Source organism: Mytilus trossulus, chromosome 13, assembly GCF_036588685.1.
Source record: "Mytilus trossulus isolate FHL-02 chromosome 13, PNRI_Mtr1.1.1.hap1, whole genome shotgun sequence".
Classification (NCBI taxonomy): Eukaryota; Metazoa; Mollusca; class Bivalvia; order Mytilida; family Mytilidae; genus Mytilus; species Mytilus trossulus.
Window position 1 is genome coordinate 16,198,698 of NC_086385.1, and position 24,565 is coordinate 16,223,262.

Below are 24,565 nucleotides of genomic sequence, written 5' to 3' on the forward strand. Positions count from 1 at the left end.
TGACATTTCTAATGGGAGTTTTGATATATCTGAGTTTTTACCGCTAATTCTGATATGATATATATGTTGCTTGATATTAATTACACAATATTTTCCAGTATGGCACAGGAAATTTATATATTGATATTCAAAACTTCAGGGATATTTTAACAAATATCGTATTTTGTTGATATTATAAAGTATGCAATATTGTCTAGATTATTACTTTAAATTAATAGACTCAATTTTAATATAATAGAACGGAAAAACAGTATTACATTTGGCTGCTCAGTATGGACAACTACCTGTCACCAAATGGTTGATAGAAGAAGGAGGAATCAGTCCCTTTGTTATAACATCTGAGGTAACATTTGGCTTTACATGCTAGGTCATATTAGGTTATAAAACCCGATATAACATTTAACATTATATAACAAGTGTTAAGATATCACTGAAAACCTATTTTGACAATTATATGATTTCTTGATGTGTTTTCATTCTTGCATATATTCAATTTTGATGAATAGTTTTTTATTCATATTTTTAATGTTAACATCTAGAATCCAAAAAGAGGAATGTCAACAATTGACAAAACAAACCAGGGACAAACGTTTCTACCAATCTAACAATATTGATGATACGCTGTCATACGCTAAAGCATAAACATAATTAGTGTTTGTAAAATTGAGAATGGAAATGGGGAATGTGTCAAAGAGACAACAACCCGACCATAGAACTGACAACAGCAGAAGGTCACCAACAGGTCTTCAATGCAGCGAGAAATGACCCGCACCCAGAGGCGTCCTTCAGCTTGCTCCTAAACAAATATATATACTGGTTCAGTGATAATGAACGCCATACTAAACTCCAAATTGTGAATACATAGACACTAGATCAAATAACATTAACCAGGTGCTACAAACACCAAATTCCTTCATTGCACTGAAATCAAAACATTAAAAATGAAATACCCCGCATTCAAAGCAAGATTTCAAATGCATGACAGTAATGAGTTACTACCAGAATAAATGATGAACATATTAAATATCAACATATTAAATACTTCAAAAGCAAACAGTTAACATGATAAACAACAAATTAAACATATCATCAAAAATTAACATTAGTGACATCGAGAAAGAATAGTCAAACATAAAAGATGCAAAGTTACCAATCAAACTACATATCAGAAGCCAAACAAAAAAAATAAAGACACACAACTTTCAATCACAAAAAAACATTCAAAGTCACTATTCTAACAAATGACAGTAGCCAGAAACAACCAACCACAACCAGACATTAAAGACAAACGACTCAGCAGAAAGATATACGATACAAAGTATCCAATCAAACGCATGACGGTAGCGAGATGCAACAAACAACCTCGTTATATAAAAAAAAATATAATAACAAATCACTACATAGCCATTGATATGTTAATACTGTTGTATATGTCACCAAAATTGATTGTGTTATAATTCATGTTTATCATTGTATGTTACCTAGTAATACACACATTTATGACCAGAGTGTTTCTTTATATAAAATCATGAAATCAAGAAATTCAGGACAGTCAGCAGGCACTAACAGCAACCATTCAGACACCAATTTTAAAAATACAAACCCCTTCATCAGTCCAAATAATCACAACCTCTTATAAGATAAGTGACGATCACCAAAATCTTCATCAACCAGCTTTTGGTTTTCCCGTTTGAATGGTTTTACACTAGTAATTTTGGGGCCCTTTATAGCATGTTGTTCGGTGTGACCCAAGGCTCCGTGTTGAAGGCCGTACTTTAACATATAATGGTTTACTTTTTTAAATTGTTATTTGGATGGAGAGTTGTCTCGTTGGCACTCACACCACATCTTCCTATATCTATTTACATAAATACTAATTGTGAAAACAGCCAAAAACTTATGGTTACCTGTCGAGAATATAGGCAACATTCAGTAATCAATTAAAACTTACTGTTTAGACTTTGTAAAAAGCCATCGATCATTAAAAAAACCCAGTCACGAACCAAACACTTGACAGTAAGAAGGCAACTTAAGGTGGTATGGGAGTCGAAAATAAAAAAGATAGAATTTGTTCATACTTTGCCAAAATGTAGTATCTATTGACATATGTTGAAAAATATAATAAAAATGAAAGGTCACCGTGCATTTTCTCAAGCTACAGGACGTGACAAATTGACAGATTTTGTATGGATTATACAGGAAAAAACACCATTTTGTGATTAGAAACTAAACAAAATGATAGAATTGTTAAATACTTAAGGAAAAGATAGCTTTCAGTCAATGCTTTGAGAATATCAACAGAAAAGATAGGGTCACCGTACGTTTTTTCCGGCTAAAATACAAAATAGGAAAATGTCATGTAGAATCCTTCAGAAAATGCACTGTTTTGGAGTTATCTCCCCTTGAAATGCCAATTTAAAAAAAATAAAAATAAAACCCAAAACTAATCAACATTTGCAAAAATATTAATATTTGTAAGTTATATTCTTATAAATTGGTTCTTCTGAATGAAAATTCTCATTAAATATCTGCATTCCTGCATTTCATTTTGCTAACTTGATAGAAAATATGGACCTTTGATTCTCTGTGTTTTACAATCCAAGATGGAGGAAGACACCCATACCACCTTAACACGAATCATTAAACACATTGTAAAGAAAAATGACAAAAATATAAATGATGAAAAGACAAAAACGAGATGTTTATAGTACTGCTGTAATATCACAAATCAAACAAATTTTACAATCAGGCACTACTTATAATCAGTTTAACATGTTTAACCCTTACTTTAAAGACACAACCACAAAGCCTCAGCCCCTTACGAATATGTAAAACAAACATACGATAGCCATCAACTAATGCGACACTTATTGCATAGATTCAACCTTATATCATCATTAATAACACAGTAACAAATCAAACATATGATCGATAACTAACAACTATTTGAAAGTAATTATAAAGAAAGATATGGCCAATCAATCACATGATAACTATCAAGCACTACAACAGGCAACAAGCATTTGAAAATGATTTAAAAGAGTCAACAATCAAACAGATGATAACTACTATGCAAGTTAACAGCCTACAGTAATTTATATGTAAATGATGTCAAAAATAGTCAACAATCAATCACATGATAGCTGCGAGGTAGTCCAACAGCCAGCATTCATTTGAAACTAATCGTGAAGAAACTGTCACCAACCAAGCACATACTAATCACAAAGACAAATAACAGCCAATAATCATTTGCTACTACTACAAATTCTTTAGTCACAATCACCATTTCTGATAACTAGTTTTGAAAACACAGTCAATAGCTAATAATCACTAATCAAACATATAAAAGCCATCGTAAACAACCAACAACCATTTGTTGTTAATTAGGAAGACACAATCAATTAATATCAATCAGGTACCAAATTTAGACTAATAGTAAAGATATAAACAACAATTTCCAGATATCAATTTAAAAAGATAGAAAAGCCATCATATTATACCAACAATCACAAGATATGTATTGTAAATACACAAGCAACACCTTATACTAACATAAGGTAGCCATAAGGAAGTACTTCAAATCATTGTATACTTTTAAGTAGAGGCATAAGGCATTTCCAACTGTCGACCGACAACTTACGGTCACTAAGTAACACATGACAATTATCAGGAACAATCAACAACAAACAACCGCTTGATAACAACTATTAATACACTGCCAACAATAAAACAAATCACTTATCAAACACAAGGCATAGATCATGTATTTCTAAAACCAAATCATATACAAAGACACTACCAACAACTAACAGCCATTAATTAAAGATAAAAAAAATATTAGTCATTCCAAACATTCAATTGAAATAAGTTAAGAAGACAGACCAAGGACTTTTTATTGAGCACATTTCACCGTCAGGAACAACTAACAACCAATTATTTTAACTAAAACGAACAAATTACTACGTCCAATTGAAGACATGACAGCAAACAAGCACTTTTCAAAACAGCAAATAGACACAGATAACAATCAGCAGTCACAGTTGGCAGTAATCAGGTACTGCTACTATTAAACGATCATATGAGACTAACTTTTTAGACACTAATGTGCAAACAATCATAATATTCCACAAGAAATTATCAGCAGCCCCTTACTACTAAATTGGAAGATAAAAATAGCCACAAACATTCTCCCAAACACACGACTGCCATCACAAATATCAGTTATCAAAGGCACTTTTATTTCTCATAATCACCAATCATAAACTTGACACTATCAATCTCTACCAACAAATGCCAACTATCAGAAATTAAGTATAAAACCAGAGGCTACAACTTGTAATCACCAAAGAAACACATAAGCAATCAGGCACATACAACAGCCTTCAATACTAGTTTGAAAGTCATTACTAGAAAAAATACTCACACATCAAACACAGGTCAGTCATTGGAAACTTCAAAAAACTTAACAAAACACGATTTATAAAGACACGAACCAACATATAACAATCACAGACCAAACACAATATAGCCTTCAGACACTTCCAACTACCAGCTAGACACTTATTATAAAACACAAGCAACAACTTATTCATTTAACAAATAATTGACAGGCATTATACACTAACAACAACCACACAAAATCGACGATAATTGTAAAGACAACAACTAAGTCATTCATTTAAAACATAACAACGTTTATCAGACACTACAAGCTATCAACAAATGGAAGAGTCTTATTCTAAAGACACAATGAACAACTTACAGTTAACAGTAAAAACATGACATTCTTTATGTACTAATACCACTAACCAGATAATAACGATATGCAGCAGGTACTTCCAGCAGCCATCAAAGATTTAAAGATACAAACATCAACAATCTAAGACTAAAAATTTGACCTTGTCGATCAATCATATGACAGTCTCAATCTATTACTTATCTTAAGAATTTTTTTATAAGACACAATCATTAGCTATGAATTATTACTAATTAAACACTAAAGATGAAGACACACCGAAGTCTGCACAAATAATGTACTTATAATACTTTGACATTTGGCAATAACAGTATAATTAATCAGAAACATCTTCGAAATCTCATAACACACAGCTACATTGACTGTTGTTCTAGAACTATTAATTTAAACATATTTATTTATAGTGGATTGGGAAACAATTAAATCCAACATATATTAATTCCTTTCCACTTTGCGGGTGCGAGTGCTGCCTTGTAGCAGCATTAGCCTGTTCTTTTTTTAAATCTACAAGAGTGTTTTTTACGTGCAAGAGACGCTCTAAAACGGGTCCGAAATTTATCACCCCTTTCCGACGGACCACAATATTCTTAAATAGTGTTAAAGGAGTACCGGAAATGCAGTCCCTAAAATTTTCCTCGGAACGGCGATCGAACCAGTAACCTTTGTGTTAGTAGTCCGATGCACTGACCACTATTTTTCAATCTTAAAATTAGACTTGAACCTCATACACTAAGTTTGCTGAAGACAAAATTTATTGAATAAGTTCTGATAAGGATATTATCATAATAGATGTCAAAAAAATTCCATAAAAAAATGTACAAATGCTGCTTGTATTTTGCTTTAAATTGTTGTAAAAATGAACTGAATTTAATTGATAGATACAGGTTTGAGATTGTTTTTTTAGGGTAACACTCCATATGATCTGGCTGCAGATAAAGACAACTACAACTATTCATCTAAGCAGAAAAAAGAAAAGAAAAAAGTCATGAGTTTCCTCAAGGTACATGTTCTGTCTAATCAAATTGTAAGAAATAATCAAAGAGAATACAGTATATATTTATACTGAATTTTATCAACATCAAATTTAATAAATATCTGAAATTTTCCAACATTTTACAGACAACTTGACAAACGAACTAGTTTTTTCTTTGCTGATAACATTTTCATACAGTCTGGAATTTACCGATGAATGTCCCGAGGCAGCTTATGGGGCATTCACTTTTACCTTAATTTGTTCGTTAGTCTTTTCGAACTATCGTCCCAAAATTAGTTTCCATTATATAATTTAAGTGTGTATCTATCAAATATTATGAAGACTAGATAAGCTCAGTAGTCAGTATTTCGGTACACACATGATTGACAACAAACCCTTCTAAAATTGTTCGTTTATAAATTTTGAAATTATAAAGTAACTAAGGTTTTAACTCCCTCGTACAAAGTTGCCCATAGATGAATTTGACCTTTTTTAGGTATTTTTTGCACATGCCGCCTCGACTGTTTTGATACATATACATCCTCAGCTTTAAAATATTTGGCTTTGAGTGTGTATGATGAAAGTAAATCCAGAAAAGCGCTTAGAACGCATGTAATTATTAAATGTGTTGTTCTTAATACTTGAAACACGATGCTTATTTCCGCAAAATACAGATAAAGGTCGAATTTTAGCGGCGTCAATTCTCTAGTTACGGGGTATATGTTCAGTAAACAATTGTTTAAATCTAGACTTCTCTGTAATTTGAAATGTTCAAGTTAAACAAATCAAATCGAATACTTTGTTAAAAAATAAACAGATAGTGTTTGGCATTACAAAAATAATGAAATTGAGAATGGAAATTGGGAAAAGCCGACCGTAGAACAGTCAACAGTGAAGCTTGTTCCCGACAAAGTTAATTATTTTATTAATGGTAAAAACATGCCTGCTGAAAAGGTGAAAGATTGATTTCTGACAAAAGGATTATAAGGATATCTATTGGGCAACTTCCGACTAAAGAGTATCAAACTATTTATTTATAAAAGATTTGAGAAGATGTTATATTAATACTGTTTATTCTCATAAATTAAACACAGATTAAGTACCAATACAATATCTAAGGGTAGGCATTTTTAGGCTGGTGAGGTTTTTAATACATTTATTGACTGACTGAAATATTATTTCTGTCTCTTAAGAAACAACATAAAAATGTGGTGCACATAAAATAAGCAGTAAATCATGAAAAAAATTCGTTGATGACGTCACGGTCATGTGACAAACTTATGTTTATGAGATGATAAATAAAATTCTCTAAGCCAATCAGAAGACCAGTTTCGTCAAACATTAAATTGTCAATTCATTAATGTATGATTCAGTTTGTATGTTTCTGATAGACTTGGATGAGTAACGTAGAGAATAGAAAAAAAAGGTGCGTCTTCAACACTGCAATTTTCATTATTTTATGACACTTCTCGTTAAAGTGACATAAGGGTGAAATACAAAATTAAGAATTTAAAGCAACACTTATGTTAAAGCTAACAAGTCAAAGTTTTTTTTCTCCGGCACTCCATTTCAAGCGTACATGTACTATCAACATACTCTGTGTTTTAGCAAAATAATATTTCACTTCACTTGAACATGATTATGATGACTTCAAGAAAATGTCTGACCAGTTCTTTGCATTATGCAATTTGTTTTCCTCTCCAAATCGCTAATCATAAGTTTATGTTTAATATTCTTCAAAAAAATAATATGAACTAAGAACGATAGTCATAATCTGAGCTAAGCTTTGTATTTTTACAATATGAAACAGAAAAAAATACTTGGCCCTAATAATTAGAGAATTATTAGTAGCCTAAAATAATTAATAATCATTCTAAGCAGATTAAGAGACATTCCATTTGATCCCCTTAGTTACAAATTCTGGAAGAGATAGCCTTCAGTTAATGTGTCTTTTCCTATTTATTACCTGTATATGTCATCGGTTGTGTTGTAGACTGTCATGGGAAAGGAAGACCACGAAGTGATCACAGAAGCCCTCCAGCAAAAGGGTCTTGCACAAGTCCTAAAAGGTAACTTTTCTATATGATATCATTGCATGTGTGGAATGCATCATTAAGAAAACGGAAAGTCCTTTATAAAAAAATGGCTATATCAAATAAAATGAGTCTTAAACATCAATGAGACAGCTATCCAATGATTTTAAAGTAAAATGAATTTCAAACGATCAACTCATACTTGTGGTATAAATGAGGGATGGCAAAGTGTACACATGTACTCACTCGGAAGATCGATTACTCCATCCAGTAAATTTTAAGAACTCAGATACTTGTTTGCCTTTTATAAAGCTGGATATATGTCTCCTTACATTACCGCTCACTTTAGTTCCCTTTGAAATACCCCCTTACATGAATTATTCTTGTTTGAATATCGATCAGCAGTTCCCTACCCTTCGTATGGTGTACATATCTCAATTGCTGATGCATGTTCACACCACACGGATGTCAAATACAGGAGTATGCTCCTTACGCATAAAATGCTCCAACAAAGTTATGAGGAGGAAATATCCAAATGACACTTCGTAAATTTTATTAACACCATGGTTGATCCATTCGATGTCTCCTAGTATAAACTAAATTAGGAAATTTTAACCACGTCTTAGATGGTTGTTTGCCATTATGTCGTCTGGTCTTTTAAGTGCCGAACGTGGCCGATTCCCGTTTCTTACTGTTTTGCTGAGTGTGAATTCGCATTGCTATAAGACATTATCCAAAATTCAGGTATTTAGTTATAATTATCAGATATCGGTGAATGTCTTATCGTTTGTAGTTACAATTGTAACTTAGTTGTGTTCTATTTGTATGTGAGGATACAGATAGTTAATCACTTTTTTTTATAAAATTTTAGTTAGGGGCAACTTAACTAACACTCTATATTTATTTAACAGTTTGATTTAGAAGAAATACCGACATAGCTTAATGATACATTTGTCAATTAGCTATCTAACTACTAACACAATGTTATAAAAAGAGTATTGTAATTTTCATTGTTATTGGATACATCGAATATCACTATAAAAATAATTGTGTAATCTTCAACTTTTATTTTAAGAATTTTTTTAGAAATTTATTTATGACGTCACTTTTCTGCATCGATCTAGTCGGGTGACATACAATGCGTTGTTTGGTGGTTTTTATGTGCTGATCTATAATGTTTTACGTGTTTGTTTTTATTCTGTAGTTAGTCAACACCGGTCAAATAATAATATCAATAACATTGTTATTTTTATAATTGAATTGTTTGAAAAGTATGAATCATTTTAAAAACTAAGGATTTTCTTATCCCTGGCAGATAATCTTAGACATATTTGGTACAACTTTTAGGAATTTGGGATCTTTAATGCTTTTCAACTTTGTTTGGCTTTTTTACTATTTTGACCTCAACGCCATTGATGAGTCTTTTGTAGACTAAACACGCGTCTGACGTATTAAATTATAAGCCTGGTATCTTAAAGAACTATCAGCTGGTCGTAATGTTCTATTGTGTTGTTTTTTTGTGAATTTCTCTCTCCTGAATGTTCTTCCATTCATTAGTATTGTGGTCATGTCATATAATGTTGTCATGTTAGATGTATATTTAACATTGGCACAAAAGCGAAAGGTTTAGCTAATCATTAAAACAGGTTTTCTTAAAATGTCCTGCACCAAGTCAGGGAAATGGCAGTTGTTATCTTATTGTTCGTTTCTGTGTGTAATTGTCGTTTGGGGTTTTTTTTTTGTTGCTCTTTAGTGTTTCTGTTGTTTCGTTGTTTACCACTTTTTTATGTGTTTCTCTCACTTTTAGTTCGTAACCTGGATTTGTTTTCTCTCAATCGATTTATGAATTTCGAACAACAGGATACTACTGTCGCCCTTATTTAACAATGTAAATTCGTTTATCCTTAGACTCCTATGTGTTGTACTAGAAAAGATATATCATTTTTAGCTCACCTGGCAAAGCCATGTGAGCTTATGCCATCACTTGGCGTCCGTCGTCGTCTGTCGTCGTAAACTATTTCAAGAATCTTCTCCTCTGAAACTACTAGGCCAAATACTTCTAAACTTTAACTGAATGTTCCTTAGGGTATTTAGTTTATAAATAGTTTATAAATTGTATCCGAAGTTTTGATCTATCAACAAACATGGTCGCCATTGCTAATAATATAACATATGGGTCAAATGCAGTTTTTGGCTTAAAACTAAAAAACGTAAGCCTTTAGAGCAAATCTGACATGAGGTAAAAATGTTCATTAGGTCAAGATCTATCTGCCCTGAAATTTTCAGATGAATCAAACATCCCATTGTTGGGTTGCTGCCACTTAATTGGTAATTTTAAGGAAATTTTGCAGTTTTTGGTCGGTATCTTGAATATTATTATAGATAAAGATAAACTGTAAACAGCAAACGAGTTAAGTCTGCTAATTGATATTTTATCGTATGTTTTTATATGTTGTGATGTTATGCTATTGTTTCAGAAAAAGGGAGAAGGTTTGGGCCCATTAAAACGTTTAATCCCGCTGCTAATGTTTGCACCTGTCCTAAGTCAGGAATCTGATGTACAGTAGTTGTCGTTTGTTTATGTAATATATACGTGTTTCTCGTTTCTCGTTTTGTTTATATAGATTAGACCGTTGGTTTTCCCGTTTGAATGGTTTTACACTAGTAATTTTGGGGCCCTTTATAGCTTGTTGTTCGGTGTGAGCCAAGGCTCCGTGTTGAAGGCCGTACTTTAACCTATAATGGTTTAATTTTTAAATTGTTATTTGGATGGAGAGTTGTCTCATTGGCACTCACACCACATCTTCCTATATCTATATGATCAGCAAAGTAAGATCTACAAATAAGTTCATATGACCAAAATTGTTAATTGACCCCTTAAGGGGTAATTGTTCTTTAATGACAATTTTTCACAATTTGTTTATCATATTTGCTAACTTTAAAAAATCTTCTCCTCTAAACTACTCAACCAAATTCAACTAAACTTCAACTGAATGATCAGTAGGGTGTATAAAATAAAGTTTGTGTTTTATTTTGTATTTCGTCAAAAAACATGGCCGTCATGGCTAAAAATAGAACACAGGTTAAAATGCAGTTTTTGGGTTATATCTCAAAAACTCCAGCATTTAGAGCAAATAAGACAGAAGTTAAAGTATTTATTAGGTCAAGGTCTACCTGTACTGAAATTTTCAGCCGAATCAGGAGGTATAATGCCCCTGAATTGATGATTTTAAAGAAATTTTGCAGTTTTTGGTTATTATCTTGAATATTATTATAGATACAGATAAACTGTTACTACTTAAAATGTTAGGCTAAGTAAGATCTACAAATAAGTCAATTTGACCAAAATTGTCAATTGACCCCTTAAGGAGTTATTGTCCTTTAAAGACTTTTTTTTTCACAATTTGTTCATCATGTTGACTTACTTTAAAAATCTTCTCCTTTGAAACTGCTGTATCAATTTCAGCCAAATTTAGGCTTAATGAGTTTCAGAGTATCTAGTATAAATTTTATATTTCATTTCCTTGTATGTCAAGAAACAAAGCTCCTATGGCTAAAATAGAACATAGGAGAAAATGATAATTTTTTTTGCTTTTGAAGAAAATAGGACGATTCAAAGAACATTTTTAAAAATAAATTGAAAAGTCAAAATAATCATTGATGAGAGATTTAACCAAAAATATTAAGGTGAGCGATTCAGGCTCTTGAGAGCCTCTTGTTAACTGTGTAAGGGATTTCTGTTTGGCTGTCGATTCCTGTTTGACAATAGTGTCCTTGATATGCATTTGATTTGACATTGGATTTTCAACAGCAATCCTTCAGCTTAGTTTCTTTGGTTTTAATTTTTTTGGTGTACTCCTTAATGAATAGGCAATTGTTTTTTTTGTTGTTGTTTGTTTTAAGGTTCTAAACTACTGTATTGTACACGCAATTTTCAATTAATCTTTACAATATTTTCCTGCTTAATTCATGTCATTGTTCATTAATTATTTGTGAACGAAAGGAGCATCTGGTGTGTAAAATTATCACCCATTGTTAATTGATGAGGTTTTATTCTTAAAGGATGTGTTTTCTAGATTTCGTCAACTTCTGTACGAATAATATTTCCTATTTTCAGTTTTATGGTGTCCATTAGTACTATGTTCAAATGATGCAACTATTTCGAGATCTGTAGTGAAGTCACTTACTGTTAAATATTAGGAAAATTGTGTTATACCAACTCAGCATGATTTCCTTTGTTAAACACTGTTTCGTAATTGTTTCACCTGCAAAGAAAGTCGCGGGAAGCAAGATATAGAGATTGCCTTGTTATTGACAGCGTCAACAATTGACAGTTTTTTTTCCTTAGTTATTTATCGGGTTTATTATCAGAAAGCAACACGACGGGTGCCACCTATGGAGCAGAATCTGCTTGCCCTTTCGGGGCACCTGTGATCAACCCTAGTTTTCGGTGGGGTTCGTGTTGCTTATTCTTTAGTTTTTTATGTTGTGTCATGTGTACTTTTGTTTGTCTGTTTGTCTTTTGTCATTTTTAGACATGGCGTTGTCAGTTTATTTTCGCATTATGAGTTTGAATGTCCCTCTGGTATTATTCGTCCCTCTTTTAGTTTGATAAATCATTGATATTCAATTTCAAGTTTTCATTTCTATCAGTAATTATCAGTTTGTCGACTTTTTTTTAGGCCCTCCTCCTAAGACACGGTCAAGTGACTGAAGTAATAAGGCAATATTCAATGTTCAATTTGTCTTCCTAAGTTATATTGAAAGGAATGCACATAAACAATATACAACGATATTTTTTATAAAGTTACATAATTGTCTGTTCGTCTCAATTTCCTTACCATGTTCAGGCCTTGCCAACTTCATCATACTCCAGTGACTAAATTGATAATATATTTTTATTTAAGCTGATAGCCGTCAATCTCTGTGTAAACAGTTTGTGTGTATCAATGCATGATCAGACATTTGATCTAGAACTTTATAATGTTGAATTGTACTACGTACAGCTCTGTTCTGTATGATGATACTTTGATTTCTTTATATTAAAAGCCGAGTAAGCTTGTGATTTTTTTTCTAAAATGTATAACAATTAAAGAATATATGATGGATTACTTCACGTGTAACGTCTTGTTGATACTGTCTGTTTCTTTTTCATCAGGTTAACAATTTCAGATATGTTATATAAATTTCGGATTTATATCTTTAGGCCCCAAGGAAGAAAAAGGTATTTTTTCTGATATGGAATTTCAAGGTCTGTTAAGCAGCGGATCATATAAATGTTACTGGAACCGTGTTTTTCTTACTGGTCCATTTGGTGTTGGCAAGACATGTTTAGCCAAAATTCTAGTGGGAGATGAGGCTCCAGAGCAGCGAGAGTCAACAGATGGTATATGGATTTATCTCGGCAGAGCTGGAATGAATATAAAGGAACGTTGTTGGATATTCTTAGAAAAGGGTAAGTACGTTTTACGAATATAACCATATAGAAATTAACTGAGTAAAATATTTATTTTGAGTAAAAGATGGAATCAAGATTTCAGGTCAAAGTTCGATTAATGATATAAAGTAAATTTGTATCTCCAGTTACATTTTGAATCAAACTTAATTATTTGTTTTCTTGGTTTCTGTCTATTGAAATGGTCTTCACTCATTCTTTTGACTTTTGATAGTAATTCAAAGAAACTCCAAAATGTTCCTCTTTGTTATTCTAAAACTTATTTGCCAATATATATCACAATTGCTTTTTGTGTCTAGGATAAATTGAATAGGAGAAATTATTATCGTTTATTTTCAGCAAAAAATGTCAAAACAATAGATCACTTTCGAGTTCATCCGTCACCGGTAAAAACTCGTCAATTATGCACGCCTTTATGACGTCATTTACCAGATAGAGGGGGTCGCCTGTATCCCTGCACTATTTACGTTCATCAAGCGTCTTAGTGATCGTCTTTGTGCAGGATAAACTAGAAATAATGGTTGATCTGTAGGTACTTACTGACAATTCCCCAATGACAGCAGTGTTGATTGTCAATTTTGAAAATTCAATTTGCCGAATAATTCCTACAATATAGAATTATAGTTTTCCAACCACTCGCTCAACATTAGAAGGGAAGTGACGACGCCCCTAAACGCACAATTGACGGTGATAAAGGCGTGTATAATTGACGAGTTTTTGCCGGTGACGGATGAACTCGAAAGTGGTCTATTCTGATTTTAAATTTTAATATTCAAAAAAATAGGAATCTGACAGTCTGAGTTTCCCCACTCTTCATGAACTTGAAATACAGGCATTTTTTTTTTTAAGTCTGTTCTCCATAAAACCTTCTAGAGTCTGTCCTTGCATTATTTGCGTGCATAGTTGAAAATTATTCGTCCCTATATTTTAACTGTGAACACGTTTATAAAGACGAACATATTGATTATTTGACCATAACCCTTGTGACGAATTATCATAACGACATTGTGTAAAGTCAAATTGGTTTCCTTTCCCAAGACTACAAAATGCCTTTGTTATCACTTAACAGACGGTTAATTTGATATTTTAACAGTGTATCACTATCCAAGTACTATCTTTGTGCTCATATTGGTAATATATATGTTAGCATTAGCTGGTACTGGAACGGATGTTTAAATCATATCTTTGTAGCATTTTGCCACTTGTATTTGAAAACTAATGACCTTCATCCAATAAACTGAACTCTAAAACTTTATAGCTCAGATATTCATTTTTTTCAAGTTGAATTTTCAAACTTTAAAGATTTTCTCTAAATGTTGCAAAGAGGATTTTAAAAACTTTAAACAGATTTTTTTCTAATGTAACACGTTTGAATGTTAATTTACTACGTTTAAACTTGTGATTTTAAATCTTTGATAAAAATAATCAATGCTTTATATAGTCAAACTTGTCTCCTTCTCTAAGATGATCCCTTATCGATTTGAAAATTAAATCAAATGTTATCAACATAAATGCTCAATTAATATTACAGTTACTCCTGATTTAAAATGCACAAATTACTTCCAAAACATTTGTAAGATGGCTCTTATATCCCTATCCCCATGGGTGACCGAGGTATAGAAATATTGTCACCATGTCCGAATGGCAACAAAACCTTCCTCATAGTGAGGCGTCCGTTTTGTATCAATTTCACAAGCATTCAGAATGGGGACGTTAAATCCGATGCCTCAAGTGAAGAGAATGTCATCTTAGTTTCTATCCCTTATAACCTCGTTTTACATTGGCAGCCGAAGTTTCACCGACTTTTTTTTACCTGGACGGTATCTTTTACTGCACCTATTTTTCAAATTATTGTTAACTTGTTCTAGTCCTGAAAATGGTTGAAATATTCGACACTGGATGTTAAGCAAACAACTATCAACATTCAATCCTAAACCCTAGGTTTACTCTTAAATAAACTCATAAACTTACTTGTTCGAAACGTTTTTAGATTGCATTCAGTCATGGAGGCATGGGTAATTTTAATCAGTAATCAGTTGTTATCCATTACTTTTTGCAATATGACCATATGTAAATATGCTATGCTTTTGTTAACCATATATTATAGGAATCTTAGATTATTTATTAACTTGACGTGTATTTATATTTTGTAATGATTAAAACAAATAATTTGGGAACGAACCTTAAAGTTTGTTTGATAAATTATTTTGTATATTATTTCAGGGACTATCTTGAATGCAACTGTACAAAGTTTGCTAAGGAGTAAAGAAATAGCAAAACCAGGTATTGAAAAATCCAATGAGGAGATGGCAGATTTTGTTGATGCTAAACAAAGGGAAGAAATCCAAAACAAAGGTTCTGTATCATCCAGTCCAGGTCAAGTTACATCCAGTCCAGGGGCTGCAAAACACGAAGAGGAAATGCAAGATCGAAGTGTTGTTAAGTCTTGTGTCAGTACTCCAGGCCTACACACAATACAATCAAAGTTAAAAGCTTTCTTTAGTCTCCCAAGTCGAAAACAGAAAGTATTTAAAGGTATTTGTTGTTATTAATATGTGTGAATATAAAACATGTCAAATTGTGTTGACGTCTGGTCTTTCTTGCTAGTGTTGTGCTTAACCTTGTCCATGTCAGGAATATGTTAACCAAAAACGTCTTTATCAGAGAATGGCAGTGAAATTGCAACACAAGGTTCCATTCTTCAAACAGAGTGTTTGGATTAATTTAGATGGTTAAGGTCCAAACTGTTCAAAAAGACAAAAAACTGGAATTTAATTGTTCTTATTTGTGTATAAGACTATGGATCTTTATGAACTTGTACCACAAAGAGTCATGCCATAAACGAAATTAGTTTTTATACTTCAAAATGAAGGTTGCGATTGATTTTGATGGTTATGGCTCAGACTGTTACATAAAAGCAAAAACTAGGATTTAAATTTCCCAGACAATATCTTGTGTATAAATCTATGGCTCTCTATGAAATAAGTGCCAAAGGTGTCATCCAAACAAGGAATATTAGGTACTATTTTGAGGATTATTGGCAAACTGTGTAAGAAGTACATGTAGTGACCATACAGACTAGGATTCCAATGGTTTCTGACAATAACTTAAGTATAGGTCTATGGGTCCCTGTGAAATTAAAATCACAAAGTGCCGTACCGAAAATAGATAGTTTGGAATGATTCTGGGGGTTACGCCCAAAACATTTTAATAAATTGGAATCAACGATACTTTTTTGTACTTTGAATAAATTGCATTTTTTCTTGAGCATTATCAATCAAGGTATGATTCAAAGAATTAAAGTCATTTGTATCATGTATGTGCTAAACATAACCATGTTTCATATTGTGGACTCTTTTTAAATGAAGTCTAGAACATGTATTTAGATTTCAAAATTAAAAACAATTTTTCAAATCGGTCAAAAAGGGGTCTAAATTAACCATAATGATTGTTCAAATTCAACTAAAAAATAATTCATGAAGTTCTTTGATATACCGGATGTGTATTTAAATTATGGCCTTGTGTCCCTTTTATCAATTTGGTCTATATTGAGTTCCAAAGTATTTTAAATTAAAGATATGTTGATTTCATCAGAAATTTAATTGCAAAAGATTATTTATATTTCTTATGTTTTACTTTTATAAGAAAAAGGCCACTTTCAAACTTTTTAAGTTGAAGTTCTTAGACAACTAGCTGATAACCTTTATAACCTTTTTGCCAGAACACAGATGCCACCATTTATTTTTGCGACATATATCCACTTCGGACGTGGTCATGTAAAGTTTTCATTTAAATGTTATATTTAACATTGCGATGTTCGCATGCTACAAAACTAGGTTTAACCGACCATTTTTTGAAATAAAAATGCCTGTACCAAGTCAGGAACATCGGCATTGTTGTAATTTAGTTCGTTTCTGTGTGTGTTACTTTTAATGTTGTGTTTATATCGATCTGTAGTGTTGTAGTTCTCCTCTCATATATGATCTAAAGATCAGTTTTCCTCAGTTTTAGTTTGTAACCCGGATTGGTTTTTTTTTCAATCGATTTACGCATTTCGAACAGCGGTATACTACTTTTACCTTTACTTGCATCCTAATACATCCAACACAGAAACATGCATCACTAGTTTTAATAAGTGTTTTATGTCTAGAATGAAAAAGTCATAGGGAAGACAACATTTTATTCCCAAGTATTACATTTATGTGCAAAATGTTCTAGTCCGTGCATGTATCATTTTTAAGATCTATAAAATAATCTATGCGTTTGTATCATTGATTTATTTGTATTTAAATATAGCTGTTTAAATGAATACCGGTGCATAATAATTCAAAAGTCAAAACATTTGAAAAGTGGAACAATACTTTGCGAACATAGATATTTCTGTATAAAAAACTTGGTTGACAAACAATAAAATGTGCATTTAAGATATTTTAATATCTATACGCATGAAATTTGTAATTTTGAGTAATACAAGACATAGGTGTATCCTAACAAATATACACAAATATCTTTAAACATGTTAAACCTTGCCTTGTTTTCCAATCATCAGTCCTGAGTAGTCAGCACTTCGGTGTTAACATGAATATGAATTATGTGGTATTTTCTTTTTATAAATTTCCTGTTTACAAAACTTTATTATTTTTCTAAAAACTAAGGATTTTTCTTATCTCAGGCATATACTTTACATGCATTACCATAGCCGTATTTGGCACAATTTTTTGAAATATTGGATCATCAATGCTCTCCAACTTTGTACTTGTTTGTCTTTATAACTATTTTGTTATGAGCGTCACTGATAAGTCTTTTGTAGAAGAAACGTGAGTCTCTTGTACTAAATTATAATCCTAGTACCTTTGATAACTTCTTACATACACAAACAAAACTTAATTCTTGCTTTCAGGTCAAAATGTTGCAAATCTGAAATCTCAAGATGATAAAAGTGCTTTGGTGCATAGAGTTACTAGAGATGACAAGAGGAATTTAGACACGGACGAGAAATTGACTGCCTTAGACATTTCAGAGGATGAAATTATTCAACTTATCCGATCTGAATGTAATAAAGGCAATTACGAAATGGTAATTGTCCCCATAGATTTGTGTGACTTTGGCGGTCAAAAGATATATCACTTGACACACCAACTCTTCATATCTAGCAGAGGCACTTTTGTGTTGATATTTAACGGAAGCCAGGGTATTTATGATGAAATACCAGATTATATAGACTTACCCGGCTGCCATAATAAACGAAATACAGCAGGTATGTTATCGTTTATAAACGGATAAAACAATCTGTATGTTTACATACAAATAAAATATTTTATAGTATTACAATATAGGTAATCTGTTGATCGCCTTAGCTCTCTTTGAGTATTAAAGGCCTCAATATAATAATCAATAGGCTCTTTTGGAAAGATATATACAGCAACAAGGTCAGCAATACAAGAGTTTTTATTATTGGTTAATTTAAAATCGAACTAACTATTCATTGATTTTAAATCGATTTTCTTTATCCAGATTTCATTATACTTTTTTTTATTATTTAAACACAAAGAGCAGAAGACCGAGAATGATTATGCATAATCTCTACACTCTGTTGTTGCTTATCTTACTTTAAGATTCATGAAAATAACACAGTACTGTTTAAGACTATGTCTGCGGGAATACACCATATTTGTCCTGAAAAGAAAGATGAAAAAATCTTAAAACAGAAATAATTGAAAGTTATATATTTTTTTTAATTCAACACGGCTGCTAACAATTGAAAAGATATATTCAATTGATCAGAATAGATAGTGTTTTTTTGGAATCAATTGATGTCATTTACTTATAAATGCCTATTATTTAGTAATTATTGGAAGGCAATTTTACACTTTCAAACCTATTGACATATATGTGTGTTCGTTGCAGTTTATCTCGTCCATTGGGTTAACTCAGTCCTTACATATTGTAAGACTTTGACTGAAAATGGAGGATACCCAAAAATCAAATTTGTTGCAACACACAAAGATCAAGTAAAAGTAAGTACTGACATAGTTTAAAGAACTGCGTAATTCTAATACTTGCCATGTACAGTCATTGAATGGTGTAAACTTCCCACTAACACCATACATCATTATACAATACACCATACACCCTTACACCATACACGTTACACCTTTGCACCATACACCTTCCACATTTCACCATGCACAATTACCTGTTCTATTTAAACGATCCGACGTTGACCATAACGCAAAGGAATTTCAAATATTAAGATTATTATTATTGTATATGTTTACAATTCGAAACAAATAAAATAAAAAGAACATCGTGTTTAACTAATTAAATGTCGTACACCATCATTCACAACATTCCCGATCGCACGTTCCACAATCACACCCTTCCTCAAACACCATTACACCATTCCCCTGACACCATACACCTTACCCCATTACACCATATGCCATACACCATATGCCATACACCATTACACCATGCACGTTTTTTTGGAAAATTTACACCATCCAAGAGCTGTAAGACAAATTCGTACTTGAATGTTGTGTAAAGAACTCATCTGTGGTTTTCACCTTTATCCCTAAAACTACAGAAAAGTTTGAAATATGTTGAAGAAGTGAACCTGTCATTATGAAGCTTTTTGCGGTATTTTTAATCAGCCGTCGGATTTACTAAATGGTACATATTTAAGTATAATAAACCCTGACACTTTTCAGCCTAAATTATTGAATTTCCACAAAAAGATTGTACATAAGTATAGTACTTACTATAATAAAAAAAACTGTTTAATATTTTTATCCCATTATTCACATCTTAGAAATAAGTAATTTTCAACAAAAAAATATCAATGATGAACCAGATTTGTTCTATTAGATCCTATTGCTGTTGAAATAGATCGATTAAACCACGTATAATGTATTGTTGCTGTGTACCTGCCATTTGTCTTTTTTTAAATTATTTTGTAATTTTTATAGATTTAATAAATCTTTAGAAAAAAAAAGTTGTAAACACTTCTCTTTTTATTCAAGATCTCTGCAACTACACAAAAAGAATGAAAAAAGAAAATTCTGAATAACTCTGTGCATCTGAACTTTGATCCATCAATAAGCATGGCCGCTGTTGCTTGACACATTAAACGGGGGTTGAATGCATTTTTATACTTTTAACTTAAAACAACACCATTTAGTACCCATGTGACAGTGTACTTGTTCAATTGTTAACTCCTATCAAACAATCAAACAACCCATTTTCAATCGTTGCATTTGATATTTCGTTTTTAAGAAAAGTCAAGAATTTCAGCTAGTAAATCATTGTATTTGTATATTTTTTGATATATTAAAATAAGTTTTAGTTACAAAAAAAAAGTTGAGATTGCCCTGTACACAAAATAAATCATTACTATCTCTTGATTAGCAGAATTTTATATATAACGTTTTGATCTGTATATGTTTTAGGGTGATATTGAAGAACAGAGACAAATTTTAGAAGCCTCAATCGAAAAACTCTTTGAAAATCATGGAGGAAAACAACATCTTCAATATCGACCACTTATTTTTGTGGATGCAAGAAATAAAGAGGACGAAGAATTAGACACATTGAAGAATCATTTGGTGGAAGTTGCATTAGACCATCCTTGTTGTGGAGAATTAATGCCTACTAAGTTTGTACCACTTGAACTTCAATTAGCCCAAAAAGTAGAGGCAAACAAGAAAATAATATCCATTGGTGAACTGAATGACCTTAACCAGCAGAATGAGAAACACGCGTTAACCCCAGATCAGTTACAGAAGTTTCTAAAGGTTAACCATGCCCTGGGGAAACTGATCTACTTCGATGAATGTCGCTTGAGAAATAACGTTATCATTGATCCAGTATTTTTGGTAGACGTGCTACGTTCCATCGTTACTGATGAACAGTTTTGGCCAGAACATCTCATTGAAATATTAAGAGACCTCAAAGAGAGTGGAAAATTGTTGAGAAAAGATTTACATGAAATATGGAAACAAGACTGTTTCAAGGAGATCTCAGAGCATAAAGATTATATAGTAGAAATGTTAGTTCATTTGGACATAATTTGTAGACAAAAAGATGATGAAAATGATTCAGAATTTTTCTTAGTACCATGCCAAATTAGAACCAAAAGAGAAGACAACCCACAAATAGATTTTGACAGAAGCATACATCTAGCTTATATGTTTAAGGAGGAAGTTGTACCACCTGCTATCCTTTACCGGTTCATTGCGACTTTCATATCAATGTGGAAGCTTCGAGTCAGCACGACATCCAGTCGTCTGATGATCTTTACAGACAGTGCTGATGTTACAATTGATAATGAACACGATATGAGAATTGACATTCAGGGAAACAGAATTATAGTTTCTCTTTCTCACAAAGACAGCCAAATCTCTATTGTACCTACAATAGCATCAACAGCTCAGGAATGCCTCACACATGCCATTACAAACATTTCCAATTTCTATTTCTCGGTTTCAGATGATTCTGATTGTACGAGAGATTTACCTTTTACCATTCAAATTGGTATAGTTTGTGGGTCAGATCTTTGTTATTTTGACCACATGTTGAGATCGAACATGTCTAAGGAAGAATGGGCATGCCCCTATCACAATAGAATACACAAGACTAAAATTGTGTCTAGATGGTTTGCAGACAAGGTATCTATCTTTTATAGAATTTTATAATGTGTTACTGTTAGACGAAGAGTCACTTATCTTGTAAATGAATATTAGGCTTGAACGGCATTTTTGATTTATAGACATATGAAAAGTTGGAACTATTATTTGGATGTCTACAGAATTCAGTAAATGTTCAGACTTATCCTTCATGTTCACTCACCACTGTTCAGATAATTCCCTTGCACTTAATTCAGTACAGTTCAGTAGATTTTTATACAATTCAGTATGCTGTTGATATGAATAGGTAAATACAGACTACTTACAAACCTGAATATAGACTGAACAGATATTAATTGACTGCAATAGATTGTCTGAAAAATTCTGCTGTTATCGCAGTGGATAAGCATGAAAATTTATTGATTTACTGTTAATGACTTAATAAGGTATTGTTAAGTCTTTAAATCGACCAATACAAAAACATCACTTTCTTAGCTTCATGTGTTTAAAGAACTATTCCTATCTGATATTAATTAAGAAAGTTCAATACAGAAGTTTTAAAGGCTTAGGGTGTTTCAGAAACGAAACAGTTGGTGGGCTTTATTACCAAATAGGGACGAAAAATTAACAAGCAAATAATTCTAATATAAAAAAAGAAGATGTGGTATAATTGCCAATGAGACAACTGTCCACAAGTGACCAAAATGACACAGACATTAACAACTATAGGTCATCGTACGGCCTTCAACAATGAGTAAAGCCCATACCGCATAGTCAGCTATAAAAGGCCCCGATAAGACAATCTTAATCAATACAAACGAGAAAACTAACGGCCTTATTTATATAAAAAAAAATGAACGAGAAACAAATCTGTTACAGTCAACTCTACTTAAGGGAGTCACAGCCATAGTTTTTTTTCAATTGATGTATAAGGGTTGTTCAGATCCAAATGACTATTTTAGATTGGTTTTATATTGAACGCTATATAAATAACGTTGTATGATCAATTTATTCTCCTCAATTAAAATTGTATTATGTTATAAGCTTAATATACAACATAAGAAGAAGTAGATAAATAATATCCATGTCGTGAACAAAAGCTATGTGAAAAGGCCTTGGTGATAAAAAGTGAAAACAAGCGGTCTGATTTATACTATTAAAACAAATTGGGTTCATCGTTTTTTTTTTGTGCGCACTCCTCCTTTCTGCCCATACACAAACCTTAAATTAGGGCTTCAAGCAATAATGGGGGGCTTTATTTAGACAATTGACAATTGACGCAAAATGCCTATAAAAGATAATCATGATATATCGCAGTTACTAGCTGGTAGTTAAAAGTCCTTTTTGAGCTAACTCAAACACATGTTCCACAAGACTAAAACACCAATATGTGCTGCTCACGTTCATCAACTTAAGTGTAAGAACATATTAAGATATTTATTGACATATAAACTTAGTTTTACTTATCTTACAGTTACCTATGAAGGATGACAGATGCCAGGAAGATTGTCTGGGTAAGATATTTATTAGTATTACCATCAATAGTTTGATATGCTAGTATTACTAGTATAACACTCTATAACAAACTATTTCAAAGGTTTTTGTATTCAACAAAATGGAGAACAATAATGAGACAACCAAAAGAATATATGTAAACCAATATGAATAAAAGGGAAATCGGATAATTCGTGTACAAAGCAAAGAAGCAGTAACCCCATGAATACATACCTACTGAGAAGGTTAAAAGCAAATCAGATGCTGGATATTCATAAACGAATCAGTAAACTATAAACACATTCCAAATGATATTAATCACTAAGTGTGTTTTGACAACATAAGTTTGAATATAAATGTTGATTAAATCTTATTTGTTTTATATTGCCAGACCCACATTTATATTTTTGAATATGACAGAATATGTACCTCACCAGTCCAGGCTTTAGTTCCTCTTCAGATCAAATCAAATACATGAATACATATTGTTTGATTTTTTTTTTTTTGTATACAGTATATAGAAGTACGAAACTTGTTGGATGGAATTCAGAATAATTATAAACCAATCAAGGTCAAACTTAGTGCGCTGGTTCTAATGAGCACAACTTGTACTTGACTTTGACAATTTTAAGTTATTATGATAAATTCATTTTTATTTTGGGTATCATATCTTTATTTTGATTTGCATATTAGATGAAAGGGCGCTTAGGAACATAACGTTTGTTTAACATTCCTGTCTATTGTTTAAGCTATATATTGATTCTGTTATTTATGTCATGCGGTTGCTGTACATGTGTCACTGATGCTTTCTCTACATTTATACCTCTTATCAGTATCTTTTATGAGCAATAACTCAATTAACCTTAAATCTATGATGTTTATGAGTCTTATGTAGACGAAACGCGCGTCTGGTGTACTAAATTATAATCCTGGTACCTGTGATAACTATTATGTATTGGTCTTAATAGACCAGATATTTAAATAAAAATAAGAAAAATCAGGAAAAAATAGCATTTAATAATGCAAAGTTTTAACTTGTATGTGAGTTGCAATATATTACAGGTCTAGATATGGCATGGCTAGATATTAATCCAGATGATAGACACTTGGGACGCTTAGCAGCTGAAATGACAATTGAAGAAACAAGGAAAATGTATATCCACCTAAAGGAATAAAATCCAGTTAGGTCTTGGGATAATATTAAGGAATCAAGCAACAAACTTGTCTTTG

At 32.0% G+C, this 24,565-nt stretch overlaps 1 protein-coding gene across 1 annotated transcript in view; it reads left to right on the forward strand.

The window, feature by feature from the left end:
* Positions 1–24,535, forward strand: part of LOC134694138 (uncharacterized) — a 38,023-nt gene extending 13,488 nt beyond the window's left edge. The window contains exons 3-12 of the mRNA XM_063555134.1: positions 239–343; positions 5,661–5,756; positions 7,723–7,798; positions 12,969–13,217; positions 15,441–15,752; positions 18,118–18,474; positions 19,125–19,234; positions 20,666–21,883; positions 23,316–23,355; positions 24,398–24,535. Of these exons, the coding sequence (XP_063411204.1) occupies positions 239–343; positions 5,661–5,756; positions 7,723–7,798; positions 12,969–13,217; positions 15,441–15,752; positions 18,118–18,474; positions 19,125–19,234; positions 20,666–21,883; positions 23,316–23,355; positions 24,398–24,510 (2,676 nt within the window). The 3' untranslated portion in view covers positions 24,511–24,535. The remainder of the gene's footprint in view (positions 1–238; positions 344–5,660; positions 5,757–7,722; positions 7,799–12,968; positions 13,218–15,440; positions 15,753–18,117; positions 18,475–19,124; positions 19,235–20,665; positions 21,884–23,315; positions 23,356–24,397) is intronic.
* Positions 24,536–24,565: the final 30 nt, after the last annotated feature.